This window comes from Peromyscus eremicus, chromosome 6 (genome assembly GCF_949786415.1).
Source record: "Peromyscus eremicus chromosome 6, PerEre_H2_v1, whole genome shotgun sequence".
NCBI lineage: Eukaryota > Metazoa > Chordata > Mammalia > Rodentia > Cricetidae > Peromyscus > Peromyscus eremicus.
This window is the reverse complement of record NC_081421.1, coordinates 124,614,388-124,636,704: the sequence shown is the minus strand read 5'-3', so window position 1 is coordinate 124,636,704 and position 22,317 is coordinate 124,614,388. Positions and strand designations below refer to the sequence as shown.

Here is a 22,317-nt window from a genome sequence, read left to right as displayed (position 1 = left end):
GATATTATAATGCTAGTTCTAGGAATCTGTTGAAAAGACATTGCATCCATTGTAGCTCATTCACATTAGTGAGAAAGTGTTTGAAGAAGAGCTATAGTAATTAAAGGAACTCTAGTAATTAGAATTCAAAGGTGGAATATTGGAAATTTAAGAAATTCCTTTTGGGCTAACAAGATGGCTCAGTGAGTTAAATACTTGCTACCAAGCCTGACAACCTAGTTTGATTCCTAAGACTCACATGGTGGAAGGCAAGAACTAACTCCTGCGTGTTGTCTTCTGACCTCCATACATGTGCTGTCATGTGCACATGCCCACACAGATACACACAAAACTAAAACATTGCTATGAAAAGTTTCTGATGTTCATGATGTAGTACTGAGGGCAAAGGGAACATACAATTATATAATTTTTAAATTTCAGATGAAGACAGCAAATGTACCATAATATTTAGAGTATATAACCTTTGGAAAGGAAATTGAATTATAAGTGATTGAATGTTTTAATGCTCCTGTGGACTCTTTAGTTTTACTAGCATAACATACTATTTGTCCATTCAGAAGCAACTCAAATTATAGCCATCATCTCTCCCCAAATTGAAATGGCCAGTGAAAGTAACTGGTTTATTCTCCCTGTTTGCCCTGTTCAGTTGGTGAGCATTTACAGTTCCCATTAACAAAAGAAAATTCTTAATCCCATTTTTGCTGTATGGGAAAGGAGAAATTGCTGTATTTATAAATTTATAAACCCAAATATTGAAGTTATCTGTAGGGTAACTTTAGTTGTACAGCAGTGGCTGTTTAAATGCCTGCTGCTGTAAGAAGGTAGGTGTTATTTAGGAGACAAAACCCAGAAGCCATCACCTTGAAACGGTGATGACTTTATTTCCCATGTGCTTTTCCCCTGGAAAGCTGCAGTCTAGCTGCAACTTCATACATGTCTGAAGTCTTCTCATGAGAATAAAGATGAGAACATGGAACAACAGCATCTGACCAAGTGTTAGATGGAATGTGTCGGATCTGAATAGTGCCACAGCTTGCTAACTGCTGACTTTGTTTTAACAGGGCACCTTGAAGAACTGTAGCACACCTTTGCTAAGAGCTTACTACGGCTCCTTGGAAGACAAGAGGTTCTGTCACCTGTTAAGAGATTATACTTTTCTTCCAGATCATAACTGATTTTAACAATTGTGCCTTCTATAGAAAAATTACTTGATCTGGGTGTGGTGGTACATGAGTTTAATCCTAGCACTCAGGAAGCAAAGGCAGGCAGATCTCTGTAAGTTCAAGGCCAGTCTCGTCTACATCACAAGTTCCAAGCAAACTGGGGCTGCATAGTGAGACCCTGTCTCAAAAATAATTACTAAGGTTTCTTCCAAGTATCCATCAAGTATCAATTACATATTAATCCTGCAAGTACAATAATAGGTTAACAACACAGTGGCTGTTTTTAGGTCAGTGTTTCCTTTTTAGCCATTCTCAATGGGGACACTTGCCAGTATCAAAAAATATCCTTTTTCGTTAAATCATGGAAGGCCTAATAAAGGAAAAAAGAATCCCAATAGATAGGAATGTAGAACAAGTTCTAAAAACAATTAATATTGTTAAATTATTAGCAATAGCACCTTGGTTCTTGACCAAACAGGTTATCAGGCTCAATAGTTGCCTTGTTGCGTGAGGATTTGCATCTCATGTGGTACCACAAGCTGAACTTGATAATCAAAGCAGCTTAGTTAAATGTGACATTCAAGAACAGAATAGCTGGAAAGTTAGGAAAGTAGGTATCACCAAGACTGTGGCTTGTGTAATAATTACTGTGCTTGGTAACTAGTGGTGACAGGCTTCTGTTCCAGTGTCCCGCATCAAATGCTCAGTCACATCTCCCTTCCCGAGGGGGGCATGTTTATTGGATCCCTGGGCCTCATGCAGCTCTTGCTATGTGACCCACATGCATACAGAGTGAAGGAACATGCAGTCAGAATATATGTCATTTCTTTGGGGCTCAGGTTGTACTCCCGGCCATAGTGCTGGTGTGTGATCTGGGAGATGTTCCCATCAGCAAATTTTAGAGTTTTATTTGGTAGTCTCATGCTATTTTTCAATAATCCTGACTGCAAAATCATTTTAAGTTGAGTCAGTGATAGCCCTAACCTAGATAAATAAAAACATTAATTATTGTAAAATAACCCTCAACCAAGGTTTGCTCTCTTTAAACAGCTACTGTGGAAGTAGCTGTTTGCTTATTACCTGCTTCTGTTTTATCTTAATGCTAGGTTTGGACTAATACTTGAAAAGATTAAAACTGTGATAAACGATGATGCAAGGTACATGAAAGGCTGCCTGAACATGCGCACTCAAAAGTGCTATGCAGTACGCTCGAACATCAGTGAATTCCTAGACATAGCTAGGAGGACATATACAGAGATAGTGGATGACATAGCAGGTAATTCCAGCATGTTTTCATGGCTTTCACTAATATAATATTTTATCTTGTGCTTTACTTTTTTACTGGTAGTAGAAACTAGCTCTTTCTCTGTGATCTATATATATAAAATATTACTACACACACACACACACACACACACACACACACACACACACACTGCTCTTTAAGAAGCCTCCTTTAAAAAACAATGATGTCACAAGGCTTGGTGGCACACACCTTTAATCCCAGAACTCAAGAGGTAGAGGAAACAGATCTTTAAGAGTTTGAGACCAAGCCGGGCGGTGGTGGCGCACGCCTTTAATCCCAGCACTCGGGAGGCAGAGGCAGGCGGATCTTTGTGAGTTCGAGGCCAGCCTGGGTTACCAAGTGAGTCCCAGGAAAGGCGCAAAGCTACACAGAGAAACCCTGTCTCAAAAAACCAAAAAAAAAAAAAAAAAAAAAAAAAAAAAAAAAAAAAAAAATTTAAAAGAGTTTGAGACCAGCCTGGTCCCCAGTTCCAGGCCAGCCTGGTCTACATAATAAGATCCTGTCTCAAAAGAAAACAAAAGAATGATGATGTTGAAGTGTTAGAGTGACCTCATGCACATGGGCAGTTCTTTGAAGGATGAAGAGTGTTGACACTAAGATGCCTCAGCAGAGAGTGGCACCGATGTCATCAGAGATTTAGGGTCTGAAAGGGCTACTGATCATTCAACATGTTCCCTGGGCTCCTATAACCTGTGAACACTGACCTGTATCTGGAAATGATAGTGAAATATGATAGAAGTCAGTGTGAGGTAAGAATGCCAAGTGTGCTGGCTGGTTTTATGTCAGCTCCACACAGGCTAGAGCCACTGGGAAGAGAGAACATGAATAAAATGTCCTTATCCATTTTCTTGGTTGATGATTTGATGAGGGAGAGTCCAGCTTGCTGTGGATAGCAGGTGGTCCTGGGTGTCTAAGAAAACAAACTGAGCAAGCCAGCAAGACCTCCATGGTCTCTGCACAGTTCCCACCTCTAGGTTCCTGCCCTGACTTCCTTCAGTGATGGGCTGTGACCTTGAATTTGGTCATGGTGTTTTATCATTGCAAAAGGAACCCTAACTAAGACACAAAGTTAAAGGAAGAATTGTCACTAATTAACAAAGTTACTAATTAGTAAGCAGACATGGCTTGGTAAATGTAAATGTGGCTTCCAGTGCTAAGTGAAATTTCCATCCCCAAATGGTGAGACCACTGAGAAAGCAGGAAAGCCAGGAGGAGAAGCTAATCTCGGAATATGTGTTGGTGTTTTACAGGAACGTTCAAGATCAAGTGCTCAAGTGGAGACACAGACTTAGGACTCTAGTTTGTGGGGCTGACAGAGAGATTAGAATTACTTTTCAAATTATCTGCTATCTTTCCTTCTGGGGATACTCGGGTAAAATTGAAGTTGCAGCAATTGATGTAACTTCTGTTTTACTAAAAACTTGAATGAATAACACATCAGAACTCTAATATTCCTAATTTTCAGAGAAAAATGCAATTTTTGTTCTTGTTTTAAGTTTTACAATATATTTTCTTTTAAAAATACACACCAGAGAATATCTTCTTTTTGGGGGGGGGGTGGGTTTCGAGACAAAGTTTCTCTGTGTAACAGCCCTGGCTGGCCTGGAACTCACAGAGATCTGCCTGTCTCTGCCTCCCAGGTGCTGAGATTAAAGGTATGTGCCACCATGCCCAGCCAGAGAATTATCTTTTTAAAGGATACTTACCCACATTTTTTGGACATTAAATTTTTTTGTTTTGTTTTGTTTTTCGAGACAGGGTTTCTCTGTGTAGTTTTGGTGCCTGTCCTGCATCTCGCTCTGTAGACCAGACTGGCCTCGAACTCACAGAGGCCTGGCTCTGCGTCCAGAGTGCTGGGATTAAAGTTGTGTGCCACCGCCACCTGCTAAATTTTTTTTTTTTTTTTTTTTTTTACTGTTTACAAAAACTAAAAAGAGCTTCTTGTTTGCGTACAAAATAATAAGTAAAAAGCCTACAACTACACAGAAATTCCCACCAGGAAATGCTTGGTTTTTTTCCTGTTCTGGGCTCTAGGAATGATATCACAGCTTTCGGAGAAGTACAGTCTTCCATTACGGACCAGCTTCAGCTCTTCGAGGGGCTTTTTCATCCAGATGACTACAGACTGTGCCGCGCTCTCCAGTGACCAGCTTCCCCCAGAGTTTATCAAGGTTCCTGGTTTTATGGGACTGCATGGGGGTAGACTTTGCAGCACTCTTGAATTTCTGCTTGGTGCATGGCTTCTGTACTGTGCTTGTTGACCAGCCACACCAAGCACAGTAGACAGGCGTGAGGGGACAGCCAAAGGAGGCAAAAGGCAAATTAAAAAACAAAGTCAAAAGGTGTTTTTGACAAAAGAATTTAGAAAATACTGACTACCTTTTGTTTAAATGTTTTTAACTTCATTGTTTTGTGTGTGTGTACACTTGGAGGTCAGAGGACATCTTGGGGGAATCAGTCCTCTCCTTCCACCATGTAGGTCCCAGGGATTGAATTCCGGTCTCTAGGCTTGGCCATAGCTCTTCACCTGCTGAACCACCTTACCTACCTTTGTTTCACATAGTTTTCCAGGTGCATTTTCCTACTGAAGATCTGAGAATTTCTGCAGAAGGAAATATGTTTGTTTAATGTAGTGTTTTAGTCCTGTGAACCATGTAGTGCTTTTTCCTGTGCACATATCCACTCCTCTACTATAGCCATTTTGGAGCAGTATCGTCATTTTTAATGTTTTGTTTTTTATGCTTCTCAGGAGTAGAAAAACAAACAATTTAGTGTTCAGATTTGTTTATATGTACATATGTCTATAGGTGGAGGCGGAGCTTTCTGTCCCATCTGCCTGATTATACCTGGATGTTGCTTCCCAAATTACCACACAAAGACTTGTATTAATTATAAACGTTTGGCCAATGGCTCAGGCTTATTACTAGCTAGCTCTTGCATTTAACCTATTTCTATTATTCTGTACATCGCCATGTGGCCTGTGGCCTACAAGTTCTCTGGCATCTTGGTTCTTGGGTGGCTGGCTGACTTCTGCCTCAATTCTGCCCTTCTTCCTCAGAGTCCTCAGTTTATCTTGCCTTCCACAACATTGTGTTTATGTTCATTGACAGATACATGTGTACACTAACAGTACATATGAACTCTGTCTTATGGCAGTGAGGACTAGACAAGGTGGTTGTGGAACTAGAGACTGAGGTTCAGGTAGAGGACAAGGACTAAGGGGAGTCAGAGACAGAAGGAGGGCCACAGGGTCTCCCTGTCCATCATGCATGTTACCTGCTGCTGAGATGTAGTCTTCTGACCTTTCTGCAGGGCCATTGCAGAACTTACCAACCAGTTATGCTGGAGAGATTGAGTAAAAATACCTCGCTTTATCCTTGATGTAATCTTGCTTTTATTTTTCACAGATATTATTTAGAACTTTCTTTGTGATATTTTATCTCAGAAATTAAAGTGCTTAACCTCAAAACCTATCTTTCTGTCCTATGAACTGTATGTTTTATCTCACATGCATATATACATATCTTGACATTTGCTTTTAACTTCCTGCAGATTTCTAAAGTGAAAAACTCATATAGCTTTACATCAGCAGATTTAATTAAAATGAATGAAAGATGCCAGGAGTCTTTGCGAGAAATCTATCACATGACTTACATGTAAGAGCATCTGAAGTATTTTAATACTGAATTAAATTGGTTTAATTTGAGGAACTATAATAGATTTAATTAATCGACTCTGTCTGATTACAGACAGTTCAGTTTTGAATGTTAGAAAAGAAAGTCTGCCGTCATGTTGAGAATGAATGAGCCTCATGGAGAGGGTGAAGGGACATCTGATGGAAGACTTAGCTGTACTCCCAGTGCTTCTGCCTATGCACGGCACCATGGTGTAGACCTCACGTACTATGGGCTTATCTTGGGCTTAATTTAGCTTCTTCTTTACTGTGGTCAGAGAGCCTTGACTTCTCACACTCTGGTATTTCTAAGACAGCATCATAATGGGGCCAGCCCTTTTCCTTCTCATGGAACAGTAGCTTTGGAGTTAGGAGAAACAGGGCATTTGGAGTTGGAAGGCCAAGACAGAGGGGAAAGAGTAAGTTAAACAGTTTCAAGTCCTGGACCTCAGATACTATTAATATAATGTAAATTTTGGGTACACATTCATCCTTGAAAGGGGAAAAAAATCCCTGGAGTGTGTTACATTATAACCCTGCTCATGAAAACCTAAATAATGACATGATTTGAACATGATTTGTGCATCTGTATATGTTTGTATTTGTGTGTATGTATTTGTGTTTCTTTGTGTATCTGGGTTTCTGCCCCCCATGTGTTTGTTTCTTTCTGTGTGTTTCTTTTTTATGTCTCTGTGTATATGTCTATATGTATATCTGTGTTTTTGTGTCTGAGCACTTGATTAGATCTGTATGCAGTATTTTATGCTTCCTTTAATGTAACATTTTATTGAAAATGTATATTTTGCTTATATTTAATGAGGCTGTCAATTCAACAATGAATATAAAATATAGAAGAAGATGATTATTTTTACCTGATAGATGTGACCTTAAGCTGAGGCATCAATAGCCTCATTTTTTCTAAAATGAGACAACCAAACAATAGACTTTTTGTGTAGTGTACAACTCAACTGTGAATATTATTTTTCTCATGCAATTAAAACCTGTGTATCTTCTTTTGAAAAGCATCATCATGTCTTGTCCAACATGTGCTTTCAGGATAGTGTGCAAGCTGCTTAGTGAGATTTATGAGTACATTCATTGCTTATACAAGCTCTCTGACACTGTGTCAATGCTGGATATGCTGCTGTCTTTTGCTCATGCCTGTACCCTTTCTGACTATGGTGAGTCACTTTCTTTGGAAAGAAAAACATGTGGCATACTGAAACTTGTATCTTATTCAATTTCATATAAGAGTTGTGAATATTTTACTTGAAATAGTTTCTTGTCTATGACCCTAACTAACACACAGAATGGAGATAGTGAAATGAACCTTGAAACTTCGTAGGGCTGGATAGATGGCTCAGTGACTGAGTGTGCACTGCTCTTACTGAGCACCTGGGCTTTATTCCCAGCACCAGCCACTGCTTCTAACTCTAGCTTCATGGCTGACACCTTCTGGCCACCTCAGAGACTGTGCTCACATGCACATACCCAGACACAGACACACAAACACATAATTACAATAAAAATCTTCAAAACATTTTTAAAAAGTTAAATTCAAATAATATTCATTAAAAATTGTCAAGTCAAAAAGAACAAAGCTGAAGGAATTTTTAAAAATTTTCCAAATAAGAAAGACTGCCAAGCTGTCTCCTTGGTGAAATGGCCATGATCCAAGTTCTAATCTGAATACTCATTAGAAGCAGTGCACTGGATACTAACAGACAGAGCATCTCCACGCTGTGAGTTCTCTCGGCTCTGGGGCTCACATGTGCACTAAGACAGGACCTGTGCTGTGTATGTTCATATCCCAAGTCTGTACACAAACGGGCAGTCCTTTCCAGTGTTACACCACCACTTCAGGAGAGCTAGCCCCTAAAGTTCTTTACACAATCTGTCAGTCAGTATCGCACCAGCATGCAAATACCTAGGATTAGTGTGTGGTAATTATGGCTGAATAACTGCAGATATAATAACATTAAAATTAACATTTGTAATTAAAATTAGCAACATTTCTGATTTGTTACATTGATTGATTAATTAATTTTTAAAGATAATTTTTGTTTTATGTGTATGCATAAGTGCCTGAATGTATGTGTAGGCACCACTTCTGTGCAGTGTCTTTGGAGCCAAGAAGAGAGGATCAGATCCCATGTAACTGGAGTTATGGATGGTTGTGAGCCACCATGTGGGTGCTGGGAACTGAACCCAGGCCTCCTGTAAAAGTAGAAAGTGTACTTAGCCACTGAGCAATCTCTTCAGCACCATTACATTAATTTGTTTTATATTGCTAAATCCCTAAACTTAAATATTAATAAATAATACCAGATGATAACAATAACAAATGACTATAAAAATAATCAATGTGAACTTTTCACTGCTGTCTTTAGACTGAAATATTTATTCTTTCATATTTTCTTTAGGATCAAAACTTTACCTTGGGATCCACTATAGTGTTATTTTTTGTGTGTGTGGTGGTGGTGGCGGGGGGGGGGGGGGATGGTCCTGTGGGAACCATGTCTCATGTATTCCAGACTGATCTCAAACTTGAGTTAGTAAGTGCAGATGACCTTTATCCTCAGATCTGCTCTGCCTTACACACACAACACAATGTCCAATTTATGCAGTGCTGGCATGGAACACCAGATGTGGGGCATGGTAAGCAAGCACTCTACCAACTGAGCCATGTCCCCAGCCCAGGATTTGCTATTCTAATAGTAGTTTTATTAATTATTGAGCAACATTTTGCTCTATTTTAGTTTGAGAAATATCATATCTAAATTCCAAAATTATAGTAGTTTTTTTTAAATACCTTTAACTTTTCTGGACCAACCTTAATTTGTGATGAATGTTTTGAAGTTTTTCCATGCAGTCCATTTCTCAGTATGCAGTATTTTAGTTCCCCCTTCAGATGGTACCTTTAGAGATCTTTCTGTGAACCAACAGATATTTAGTACTTGGTTTTCCAAAAATTGATTTTTAGACATATTTTTCAAAGGGTGTAGGAAAGAAATTTTTCTGTGTTTGGCTTTACCATTTAGTTAACTTCACTTCGGACATTAAGTCTGCTAGAGAAGCACTGTGTAGGGTGCACTAGGTAAACTTTCACTGTAGGAAAAGTATTATCAATGGCCATGTGGTTCTTTTTATCTTTACAAATGTGAAATTTTTATAAGCTGTTTAGGAACCCAGGGTAGTGAAAAGGAACTACATTCTAGAGTTCTCTGGGTACAAATTGAAATAATGAGAATACCCATTACAATTAAAGATTTAAGAGTGTGTTTGGGATAATATAGTAACTTATTGTCTCAAATTGGCTTCATGAAATTACTAAGGTCAGCCCATATGTATGCACCACAAGGTATGTAAATATAAATGTACTCAGCTTTTAAAACACTTCTTTTTTTCTTCAGTTCGACCAGAGTTTACTGACACTTTAGCAATCAAACAAGGATGGCATCCCATTCTTGAAAAAATATCTGCAGAGAAACCTGTTGCAAACAATACATATATTACAGAAGGGAGTAATGTTCTGATCATAACTGGACCGAATATGAGTGGAAAATCCACGTATTTAAAACAGATTGCACTTTGTCAGATCATGGCCCAGATTGGTAAGTTACACTTTTCCTTTATGGTTACTACCGATTGTGGTGGTTTGAGCAAGAATGAACCCCATAGGTTCATCTATTTGGTTGCAGAAGCTATCCTAGAAGCTAGCCTTTAGCAGCTGAGCCATCTCTCCAGCCCTAGGCTCATATGTATATTTGAATGTGTGGTCTCCAGTTGGTGGAGCCGTTTAGGAAGAATTAGGAAATGTGACTTTGTTGCAGGGGTCACTGGGGGTGGACTTTGAGGTTTCAGAAGCCTATGCCTTTCCCAGTTAGTTCTCTCTCTGCCACCAACGTAAGGGTTTGACAGAAGGTCTCAGCTCCTACTCCAGCACCGTGCTGGCCTGCTGCCATGCTCCTTACCATGATGGTCATAGACTCACCCTCTGGAACTGTAAGCCACTGTGAACTCTTTCTTCTATAAACTGCCCTGGTCATGGTGTTTTTCATGGCAATAGAAAAGTAACCAAGACACCAAATCCTGACTAGGATAAGCTGATGTCTTTAGTGACCAAGGGGCATTTTCCAAACATTACAGCATTGGGCATAGAAACTTTACCCCTAACTTGAGTGGTACCTACCCACAACAATTGATAGAGATAGATAGATAGATAGATAGATAGATAGATAGATAGATAGGTAGAGTCTGTCTTTCTGTCTGTCCATGTGTGTAAATATCTGTCACTGCTCCAGCACTGTTACGTATGTCTTCATGTGCAGGCCTAGCATAACTCCTATGTCTGGTAACTGGCTTTCCTGAGAACTGACCTCCAGACATCAGAAGCCAACACTGGGGAGGTGAGAGGTAGGGGAATAAGAAGGTCATGGGCACCCTCACCTACAGATTTAGCTTGAATCCCACTGGGGCTATAAGAGACCCTGTCTTAAAGAATTGAGAGAGGGAGAGGGAGAGGGAGAGAGAGAAGGAGAAGGAGAAGGAGAAGAAGAAGAAGAAGAAGAAGAAGAAGAAGAAGAAGAAGAAGAAGAAGAAGAAGAAGAAGAAGAAGAAGAGAAGATTCACTCCACTGAATTCAAACATGGCTTTGCCTGATTTGTATGCACTAGCCCTGATTTGGTTCTTGTATGTATCACAGAATGATCTTGTCGTCTTAACACTAGTTGTTCAACTGTCTGAGGGCAATTATTTTATTTTTCATCACTGTCCATCTTGAACTTGAGATATGTCTAAGTATATATGTGTGTGTTTCATCAGGCCTGAGTCAAAGTAAACTGAAGCTTAAAGGCATGTGAGCTAGTGTGGAGACCATGCAGTCTTACACAAATTATGTCACTCTTAAGTCTTCTTTTTCTCATTTGCAAATGGTTATATTAATGGTAGTTACTCCTGAGAAGTGCTGTGAAGACTCAGATAATGCTATAGATAAGAAAGAAGACTCTCCAGACAGAGGTCAGTGCCTGTACAAAAGCACAGATGGGAAGCAGTATCGTGCGCCCTAAGAACTGCAGACTTCAGAGGCCTCCTAGCCCTTTGCCTTGCTTACCCAGCACATTAGGAGCTGCTGGAGACATTGAGGCAGAGATACATGGGTAGACCTGGATTAAGAATGCCACCTTATTAGCTGTAGATGAGAGCCAGAGCAGAGGCAGGGTGTTGGCCAGGAGCTCCTGTAGTCATGTAGGTGGGAGATTGTGAGAACCTTTGTAGTGGAGGTTGAGAGAATGGATAATATAAATATATGCCAGCTAATAGTGTATGCTGTATTCTCTATATGGCCCTTTGGCTTAAATGGAACTTTACTCTTTCAGAAAACTCATAAGAGTTGTTTTTAATAGATAAGTGAGGTTTTGTTTTGTTTTTTGTTTTTGTCTGAGAAAGGCCCATTTCTCTTATATTTGTTATTTCCATTTGAACACATAGTAGGTCTTCTTTTTTATTCTTCTCTCACATATTACATCCCAACTGCAATTTTTCCTCTCTCCTTTCCCCCCAACCTGCTCCCCATCCCAAAGCCACTCTCCTGTCTTCCCTCAGCAAAGAGCAGGCCTCCCAGGGACACCAACCAAACAGCTACAGTAAGACCAGTTACATACCATCACATCAAAGCTGGACGAGGCAACCTAGTAGGAGGAAAAGGGTCAGTGATCACCTGTGCTCCCACTGTTAGGAGTTCCACAAGAACACCAAGCTACTCAGCTGTAACATATATGTAACATATATACAAAGAACCTAGGTCAGACCCCTATAGGCTCCCTGACCTCTTTGAGCCCCCATGAGTCCCGGTCAGTTGATTCTGTGGGCCATGTTTTCATGGTGTCTCTGACCCCTCTAGTTCCTCTGATCCTTCTTCCCCCTCCTCTGCAGGACTCCCTGAACACTGCCTAATGTTTGGCTGTGGGACTCTGCGTCTGCTTCCATCTGCTGGATGAAGTCTCTCTGGTTTCTTTGATGAGGATTCTGCTAGGCTTCAGTCCCAGAACACCCTGCAGACAGGACAAATTTTAGGTCTAGGTTTTGTGGCTGGATTGGTATCCTATTTCCTCCATTTGAGGCCTTGCCTGGTTGCAGATGGCCAGTTCAGGCTCCATGTCACCCATTACTAGGAGTCTTTGCTAGGGATACTCTCATAGAGTCCATGGAGTTTCCATTGCACCAGGTTTCCACCTCACCCCAAAACAGCCCCCAATTCCAGTCGTTTTTCCCAGCATTTTCTCCCCTACCACTTGATCCCTCCTGTTTCCAACCCTTCCCAACCCTAGTCCACTCATGAAATCTATTCTGTTTTTCCTTATCAGGGAGATCCTTGAGTCCCTCCTTAAGCCTTTCTTGTTACTTAGCCACTCTGGGTCTGTGGACTGTAGCATGACTATCTTTTACTTTACATCTAGTATCCACTTATAAGTGAGTACACACCATGTTTGTCTTTCTGGGTCTGGGTTATTTCATTCAGGATGACTTTTTTCAAGTTCTATCCATTTGCCTGAAATTTCATGATGTCTTTGTTTTTAACAGTTGAGTAATACTCCGTTGTGTACATGTACCATATTATCTTTGTCCATTCTTCAGTTGAGGGGCATTTAGGTTGTTTCCAGTTTCTGACTATTATGAGTAAATCTACTGTGAACATAGTTGAGCAAGTGTCCTTGTGATAGGATGAAGCTTCCTTTGGGTATATGCCCAAGAGTGGTATAGCTGGGTCTTGAGGTAGATTGATTCCCAATATTCTGAGGAACTGCCACGGTGATTTCCACAATGGCTGTGTAAGTTTGCACTCCCACCAACAGTGGAGGAGTGTTCCCCTTGCTCCACAGCCTCACCAGCATGAAGTGTCACTTGTGTTTTGATCTTAGCCATTCTGACAGGTCTAAGATGGAATCTCAAAGTCATTTTGATTTCCATTTCCCTGATGGCTGAGGATGATGAACATTGTCTTAAGTGCTTCTCAGCCATTTGAATTTCCTGTTGAGAATTGTGTTTAGATCTGTATCCCCATTTTTTAACAATAGTTTTTCTGTCTTTTTGTTTTTGTTTTATTTTTAAAGATTTATTTATTATGTATACACTGTTCTGCCTGCATATATGCCTGCACACCAGAAGAGGGTACCATATTTCATTGTAGATGGTTGTAAGCCACCATGTGGTTGCTGAGAATTGAACTCAGGACCTATGGAATAACAGCCAGTGCTCTTAACCTCTGAGCTATCTCTCTTAACCCCTGTACTCCATTTTTTAATTGGATTATTTAATTTGTGGATGTCTACTTTCTTGAGTTCTTTATATATTTTTGATATTAGCCCTCTGTCAGGTAGGGGGTTGGTAAAAATCTTTTCCCATTCTGTAGACTGCCATTTTGTCCAATTGATAGTGTTTTTTTTTTTTTCCTTACAGAAGCCTTTCCTAACCCTGAGGTTCCATTTATTAACTGTTGATCTTAGTATGTGCTCTATTGGTGTTCTCTTCTGTCTCTTGTGCCACTGCATTCAAGGATAGTCTTCATTTCTTTTCTGTCAGGTTCAGTGTATCTGGTTTTATATTGAGGTCTTTGATCCATTTGGACTTAAGTTTTGTGCATGGTGATACATATGGATCGATTTGCATTCTTCTGCATGCTGACATGCAGTGAGATCAGCACCATTTGTTGAAGATGCTTTCTTTTCTCCATTGTATATTTCTGGATTCCTTATCAAAAATCAAGTGTCCGTAGGTGTGTGGATTTATGTCTGGGTCATTGATTCAATTTCACTGATCATTGTGACTGTTTTTTTTTTTTTTTTTTTTTTTTGGTTTTTCGAGACAGGGTTTCTCTGTGTAGCTTTGCTCCTTTCCTGGAACTCACTTGGTAGCCCAGGCTGGCCTCGAACTCACAGAGATCTGCCTGGCTCTGCCTCCCGAGTGCTGGGATTAAAGGCGTGCGCCACCACCGCCTGGCTAATTGTGACTGTTTTTATGCCAATACCAGGTGGTCTTTATTACAGCTCTGTAGTACAGCTTGAAATCATGGATAGTGATATCCCCAGTTCTTTGGTTGTATAAGATTATTTTAGCTATCCTGGGTTTGTTTGTTTGTTTGGTTTTTGGGCTTGTTTTTTTATATGAAGTTGAGCATTGTTCTTTCAAGGTCTGTAAATAATTGTGCTGGAATTTTATTGGAGATTGCATTGAATCTATTCTTGGGTATGTTTGCTTCTTTTTGTTCTAGAGCTTTCAGGTGTGCTATTAATTTGCTACTATGAGATCTCTCCAATTTCTTTATAAAGGCCCTTAGTGCTATGAACTTTCCTCTTCACATTGCTTTCATTGTGTCCCATAAGTTTGGGTATGCTGTACATTCTCATTTGTTTTCATTGAATTCTAGGAAATATTTCATTCTTTTATTTTCGCCTTGACTTGGGAGTCATTCAGTATGTAATTGTTCAGTTTCTATGAGTTTGTAGGCTTTCTGTTGTTTCTGTTGTTGTTGAAATCCAACTTTAATCCATGGTGGTCAGATAGGATACAGGGAGTTATTTCAGTTTTCTTGTATCTTTTGAGACTTGCTTTGTGACTGAGTATGTGGTCGGTTTTGGAAAATATTCTATGAGGTGTTGAAAAGATATATTCTTTTGTGTTTGGGTGAAATATTGTGTAGATATCTGAATGTCCATTTGATTCATAATGTCTATTAGCTCTATTATTTTTCTGTTTCGTTTTTGTCTTGATAACCTGTCCATTGGTGAGAGTTAGGTATTGAAGCTTCCCACTGTTAATGTATGAGGTTCAATGTGTGATTTAAGCTTTAGTGATGTTTCTTTTACAAATGTGGGTGCCCTTGCTTCTGAGGCATAGATGTTAAGAATTGAAACATCATCTTGATGGATTTTTTCTTTGATGAATGTGAAATGTCCTTCTTCATCTCTTTTGTTTAATTTTGGTTTGAAGTCTTTTTTGTTACATTTTAGAATAGCCACACCAGCTTGCTTCTTAGATCCATTTGTTTGGAAAATCTTTTTCCAACCTTTTACTCTGAGGTAGTGTCTATCTTTGATGTTGAGGTATGTTTCTATTATGCAGCAGAAGGATGGATCCTGTTTTCATATCCACTCTGTTAGCATGTGCCTTTTTATTGAAGAATTGAGTCCATTGATATTGAGAGATATTAATGACCAGTCATTGTTAATTCCTGTTATTTTTTTGTTGTTGTTGTTGTTGGTGGTGGTGGTGGTGGTGGTGGTGGTGGTGATGGTGTGTGTGTGTGTGAGTGTGTGTGTGTTTCCCTTGTTTGGATTTTGCTGGTGTGAGATTATTTATTGCCAGTGTTTTTATAGGTGTAATTAACTTCCTTGAGTTGGAGTTTTCTTTCTGTAGGGCTGGATTTGTGGATAGATATTGTTTAAATTTGACCTTGTCATAAAATATCTTATTTTCTCCATCTATGGTGATTGAAAGTTTTTCTGGGTATAGTATTCTGGGCTGGCATCCTTGGTCTCTTACAGTCTTAAAGACAGCTGTCCAGGCTCTTCTGGCTTTTAGAGTCTCCATTGAGAAGTCAGGTGTAATTCTAGTAGGTCTGCTTTTGTATGTTACTTGGACTTTTTCCCTTGCAATTTTTAATCATCTTTCTTTGTTCTGTATCTTTTGTGTTTTGATTATTATGTGGGTCAAGAACTTTCTTTTCTGGTCCAATCTATTTGGTGTTCTTTAATTTTATTGTATCTTTATAGGCATCTCCTTCTTTAGGTTAAGAAATGTTTCTTCTATGATTTTGTTAAATATATTTTCTGGATTTTTGAGCTGGGATTCTTTTCCTTCTTCTATTCCTATTATTCTTAGGTTTCATCTTTTCATAATGTCCAGATTTCCTGGATGTTTTATGTGTTAGGAGTTTTTCTAGATTTAACATTTTCTTTGACTGATGGATCTATTTCTTTTATTGTATCTTCACCGCCTGAGATTCTCTCTTCTATCTCTTGTATTTTCTTGGTGATACTTGAGTCTATAGTTCATTTTCACTTACCCAGATTTTTCTACTTCCAGAATTCCCTCAGTTTATGTTTTCTTTATTGCTTCTATTTTTGATTTTCAAGTCTTCAATATTTTCCTTCACCTGTTTGTTTTTTCTTGGCTTTCTTGGCATTCTTTTAGAGATTTGATTTTCTCCAAGTTTTTTGGTTGCTTATCCTTGATTTCTTTAAGGTTTTTTTTTTCATTTTATCTTTAAGGACCTTATCATCTTCATAAAGTTGTTTTTAAGGTCATTTTCTTGTGCTTCAGCTGCATTGGAATATTCAGGTCTTGCTGTCGTAGGATAGCTGGGCTCTGGTGGTGCCATACTGCTCTGCCTGTTGTTGATTATATTCTTACACTGGCATTTAGGCATCTGGGTTTGAGATGATTATAGGTCTAGGTGCTGATTTCTAAGTTCATCTTCATTGGATAGGTGTTTTGTTTCATGGTTGCTGTTTGCTCTTTGGTCTTCTGGTCTTTGGAGCCTGGATTTCTGGACAGTGGCATGGCCTCTGATCTAGTAGGGACTCTCTGTCCAAGTTGGGGGCTGACCTTCTGGTGGTTGGCTTGACTTTTGGTGCAGCAAGGGGTCTCTGTTCTTCTGACTGATTTGGTGTGCACGTGAGCAGTGGAAGTCCTCCAGAGTTGGAGAGGGGGCTGGCCTTGGGGAGGGTGATGAGGTGGGAGGGCATGGGCAATGGATCTTTGGGAACAGAATTTAGGGGTTAGGCAGTTCAGCTGGCAGGCAGGTCACTCACCTGTTCTTCTGTCTGGTGTGGCCTGCACCCAAGCAGTAGAAGTTAGACACAGAGTAGGTCTTTAATGAATATTTGCTCATTGTCTGAATAATGGTCAGGATGCAAATGTTGGCTACAGTCATCCAGGATCAGTTCTTGGCTATAGGCTACCATACTTGTCCCAGTGGGTAATCTTGAGTTCACTGTTCTGGGCACTTTCTTCTGTCCTGTGTTTATTATCATAAAGCATAGCTTCCTTATCTGATTGATACTCATCAAAGTCTAACAAGTGTTATTGTTGCCTCCAAATTATAGGTGAATAAATAAACACTGAGGGTTATTTGTCTAGGGTCTTGGCCTCTGAGAGACAGTGCCCTGATTCACACCCAGGTCCTTTCCTAAGCTAGTACCTTTTATAGACAACAGAAACAAAGCAAGTTGCTCCTACATCTTGGGGGAATAGTTTGTATTTTGTTTTATGCCACATACTTCTGAGTCAAATTCTAGCTGTCACCTCATTATTTACTTTCAGCACTATTTATTATATGAGTATAAAGTATTAGAGTCTGCTCTAGTTTTATAGTCCCTGCTCTGTGTATGTATGTGTGCTCCATGCATGTGTGTGTGTATTTCCTGCATGTGTGTGTGTGTTCTGTGCATGTATGTATGTTTGTGTGTGTGTGTGTGCTCCATGCATGTGTGTGTGTTTGTGTGTGTGCCCCATGCATGTGTGTGTGTGTATGTGTGTGTATGTGTGTGTGTTCCATGCATGTGTGTGTGTAGGTGTACACAACCACATGGGAAAGCTAGAGGATGGATGTTGGATGTCATCCTCTATCATGCTCTGCCTTTTTTGTCTCGAAATAAGGCCTCTCATTGAACCAGAAATTCTGTTTGGACTTGCCTGGCCAGCCAGTGAGCTTCCAGGATCTGCTTGTCTTTGCTCCCTAGTGTTGGAGCTGCAGCACTAGGTTCCCCAGCTTGTCACCTGGGTGCAAGGCGTTTAAACTCAGGTTCCCATACACGTGCTCCTATGTACTGATGTCTCTCCAGCTCCTAGTGTCTGCCTTTAAGCTAATTTTAAAATGTGGCAGTGTGGAAGAGCTACATCTTCAGAGCTTTGTGACCCTGACTTCCATATTCTCTTTGCTAAAATGAGGAAAGCCACAACCATCTCAGTGGGCCACTTGGTCAGTCAGAGGTAAGCATAGAAGATGCCTAGTGTGAAGAGAGCGGGCTGCTGGTGCTGTTAGCACTTGTAGTATAGACCAGTCACCTGACGATTGCTCTTTTCCCCTGTGGTCTCACTCCTCAGCCAGGCCCTGCTCTCTACCCTTCTCTTACCCAGATCCTGTGGTGATCTCACTTGCTTTCCTTCCTGTAGCATGAATATTAAATGGCCTTATTATTAAAAATAAACCTAAAGCTAGGTATTGGGGTGAATGCTGAAAGATCAAGAAGCAGAACAAGCCACAGCCACCTCACCTTGCCAATTCCTCAGCTGATCCTGTTTCCTCAGACTGGAAGCTTCTGAGTCCTCATCCAGAATGAATCTCAGCTGAACTGTGCTGCTCAAAGCCTAAAAGCTTAACCAGCTAAAAGCTTCTAGTTTCTGGTCTTCATGCCTTATATACCTTTCTGATTTATGCCCTCACTCCTTGGGATTAAAGGCTCACTTTCTGGGATTAAAGGCGTGAGCACCATGTTTGACTGTATCCTTGAACACAGAGATCCAGGTAGATCTCTGCCTCTGGAATGCTAGGATTAAAGGCATGTGCTACCACTGCCTATCCTCTATGTTTAATATTGTGGCTGTTCTGTTCTCTGACCCCAGATAAGTTTATTAGTGTGCACAATATTTCAGGGAACACAATACCACCACACCTTCCTTCCATTATATCATTTTTTTCTACACAGGGCTCTGTGAGATACATTTCCCATTCTACATTCTTAATTTATCTTAGGATGTTAGAATGACTTTCATGTCACATAATGCAGAAGGATGGGTGACATAACTCATTTTTTGGTTGTATGTTTTATTGTCCTGCTTTGCACACATTTCTTCATGTTTGTAGAGACACACATTATTTGTGTGTTACAGTGATTTTCATCAATTTGACCCTGATCCACATGTCCTTGAATTTCATTTATGAGCTTCACATGCATGCCTTTGAGGTTTCTCTTTTGAATGTTATCAGTTAACTATATAACCTAATTATTTAAGAAGTTTAAAGTGATCTCTTTCCAATGGAGTTGAGCATCAGATCAAACAGTATCTATCCCATTTGGGTTTGTAGATAACTGTATGGCAGGCCCGTCTCCCCTATGAGAAGGGGTAATTTAAGCACTAGCTTATGCAGAGAGCAGGAAAGCCAACGCCATGCTTTGTAACTCCACCTACGTCACTCTGTGCACCACACAGTCCTACCCTAGAGCTGAGAAGCACGTTGTTGTAGGATCTGGTTTCTAAAACACTTCAGTACTCTTCTTATTTCACAGGTTCTTATGTTCCAGCAGAATATGCCTCCTTTAGGATTGCTGAGCAGATTTTCACAAGAATCAGTACTGACGATGATATTGAAACAAATTCATCGACATTTATGAAAGAGATGAAAGAGGTAACAAAGCTTCCCTGGGTTGAAAGTGTGTGAAGTGTCCTGGCATCCAGAGTTGCTGGTGCACTTTAGGTCCTGAGAGCCAGAGGGCAGTCAAAGACAGCTTCCTAGTGTGTCTTTGTGGAGTGGAAGCCAATGCTTCACAGGAAGTACAGCTTTAGAAGGCTAACGTGGCCATACCTGTTTCTATGTGGAATATCTGACTTTTCAGAAGGCAGTGGCTGCATTGCATAGAACTGGTTGTTCTACTTTGGCTGAACTTTGAAATTAAAGATGATTGTGTTAGAAGGCTTTAAAATGCATTGTCTTTGTCTTTATAAACAAGGAGAATGAGAGTGCTCATTTCCCACCAGTGTGCACCTTTCTGTTTCTGGTCTGACAAACACCAGCTCTGTTTGAGACTAAGAGAAGTAAACAGAGTTCTGAGGACATCTGCATTTAGGTAGGATGTATGGGTCACTATGCAATTAGATTTCCTTTCTGCCTGTGTATATAAGATGGGGCAAATAAACATACAGTTGCTTTGTGTATATGATGCTTGTGGGGATTCTAGCAATATTCTACATACATGAAGGTATGTCTTTTACTTTATTTTTAATTTATTATGTGAGAAAGGGTTTCACTATATATAACCCTCCCAGGCTGGCCACCAATTCACAGAGATCCACCTGCCTCTGCCTATCAGGTACTAGCATCACAGCTGTGCACCACTATCCACCAGGAAGTGTGTCTTTTGAATGGAACCCTTGTTCCATAAAAAGCTACTATGCTATAATATGATGAAATGGAATTCTGTATTTTTAGAAAGAGATTAATATTCTCCAGGGAGGAAGATTTCTATCAATTTAAGTCTCGTTTGTTGGTCATGGATTTAAACTTGTTAAATCAATGTATTGTTCTCAATATCTTGTTTTATTTTTAGCAAATACAAGTAAGTTTCGAAGTAAATAAGTTTTGAATTGGTTTTCAACATTTTATGATGGTGATTGGTCATTTGTGGAGAAGGAAATGGCCATCTTTATGTTTTATTTCAGCATTTAGTTCACTGCTTTGCTTCTCTGTATTATAGATAATACTGTTGTTGTCTCATACATATGTAGATGTCTGTCTTTATATATGAGTTATTTGGGTGGAATTATTAGTCATGAGATTTTTCTGAAAGAAAAGCAATGTGTTATTTTCTCCTCAGTGGGATTTCTCTATTAAAATACATTTCAGATAGATTTATTAATAGACTGATTTCACTTGTTTTCTAGGAGATTGGCATTGGCTTGGTTACAGTGAATAGTATTAAAATTATGTCTTCCAGATAGCATATATTCTGCATAATGCTAATGACAAGTCACTCATATTAATTGATGAGCTTGGTAGAGGCACTAATACAGAAGAAGGCATTGGAATTTCTTACGCTGTCTGTGAGCATCTGCTGAGCATAAAGGTATACTTCCCTGTTCATTCCAAACGGTGTGTCCCATATATGTAATATGACTGGATCTTATCAGCACCCACAAATAGCTTTTTAAACAATTTTGGATAGAAAATGCACACTGCATTTTTGTTTTATTTATACTAAAAGTAGAAATAATTACTATTGTGTATACATGATATAGACAAGGAGTAAAATTGAGGACTACAAATAATGCAAAAGTCAGTTGGCTTTAATTTAATCAAATTGGATAACAAAATATGAAGGTATTTTCAGAGTTGTTTCCACATGTAATAATGTTAGTGGCATCACAGAACAAAATATGGCACTGAACACTTGATATAATGCCATAGGAAATATGCATTACCTACCTAAAGAAAACAGGCTCTCACAAATTATGTAAAAATTAATTTTGCTCTATTAGTAAGCTAATTTAGAAAATTATTTCTTAGATGATCACTCAAAATATATACAGATATGAGAAATGTAAAAAACACATTCTCATAATTAAAGTACTTTAAATGTCCCTAAGGAGGTTTTTTTTAAATCTTAAACAAGAGCTCCCCAATGATTCATTATACAGAATGAGAAACTATTCTAATTTAAATAAGACTATGTGACAAGTCAGAAGTGATGTTAATATCAATACACAATATTTTAGGTAATTTCAAGTGTCAGCCAAATTTTCTCATGTGAACAAGATGTGTGTATACTCAAGACAAAAAGGAAGTGGGTATGTGTATGTGTCAGTCTGTCTAGCCACAAATGGTGGACGGTTGGTTAGACGTTATTTGGAGAATGTCTGTGGGGTATTTCTAGAAGTGAACAGCTGAATCACAGACTGAGCAGACAGCCTTCCCTGATGGGCATGGGTCTCCAGTAAGCTGAGGGCCTGAACAGATCACAGAGGCTGACTCCCCCAAGCATTAGAGGAACTCTCTTCTGGCTGCTGTTAGTCTACAAGATGGGTTTCTTGCTGTCTTCAGGCTCTAGCATGCCATTTCCAAATTGAAGCCTGATGGCATTCAGCTAGAATTGCCTCATAGCTCCGCTGAGTCTTTAGCTTACCAACTGTTGGTTACAGAACTTGTTATCTTCTGTGATCATGAACCAAGTCTTTGTAATGAGTACATGTGCATAAGCACACACACGCACACACATACATGGGCCCTGTGAGTATGATTCTTTCAAGACCTCTAACTGATATAGTACCCATTTCTGTGATATTCTGCAATATCTAAGAGTAGTTATCTGTTACAGGATATTTGATTACACCATGAACACTAAGATCTCGTTATTTATTGGAAAAACCTGTTTCTAGTTGTGGTGTGGCTCAGCCCTAGA

The 22,317-nt window shown here is 39.5% G+C and overlaps 2 protein-coding genes across 3 annotated transcripts in view; one reads left to right on the top strand and one right to left on the bottom strand.

Moving 5' to 3' along the window:
• Positions 1-22,317, top strand: part of Msh4 (mutS homolog 4) — a 61,267-nt gene that overhangs the window by 29,592 nt on the left and 9,358 nt on the right. For both annotated transcript variants that reach the window (XM_059266481.1, XM_059266482.1), the window contains exons 10-17: positions 1,062-1,126; positions 2,270-2,439; positions 4,504-4,640; positions 6,022-6,125; positions 7,199-7,323; positions 9,556-9,756; positions 19,432-19,550; positions 20,857-20,985. In XM_059266481.1, coding sequence (XP_059122464.1) covers positions 1,062-1,126; positions 2,270-2,439; positions 4,504-4,640; positions 6,022-6,125; positions 7,199-7,323; positions 9,556-9,756; positions 19,432-19,550; positions 20,857-20,985 — 1,050 coding nt within the window. The remainder of the gene's footprint in view (positions 1-1,061; positions 1,127-2,269; positions 2,440-4,503; positions 4,641-6,021; positions 6,126-7,198; positions 7,324-9,555; positions 9,757-19,431; positions 19,551-20,856; positions 20,986-22,317) is intronic.
• Positions 4,905-22,317, bottom strand: part of Asb17 (ankyrin repeat and SOCS box containing 17) — a 42,915-nt gene continuing 25,502 nt past the window's right edge. The window contains exons 4-5 of the transcript XR_009379953.1: positions 8,976-9,074; positions 4,905-5,071 (exon numbers count right to left, since the gene is read on the bottom strand). The gene's annotated coding sequence lies outside the window, so the exon portion shown is untranslated. The remainder of the gene's footprint in view (positions 5,072-8,975; positions 9,075-22,317) is intronic.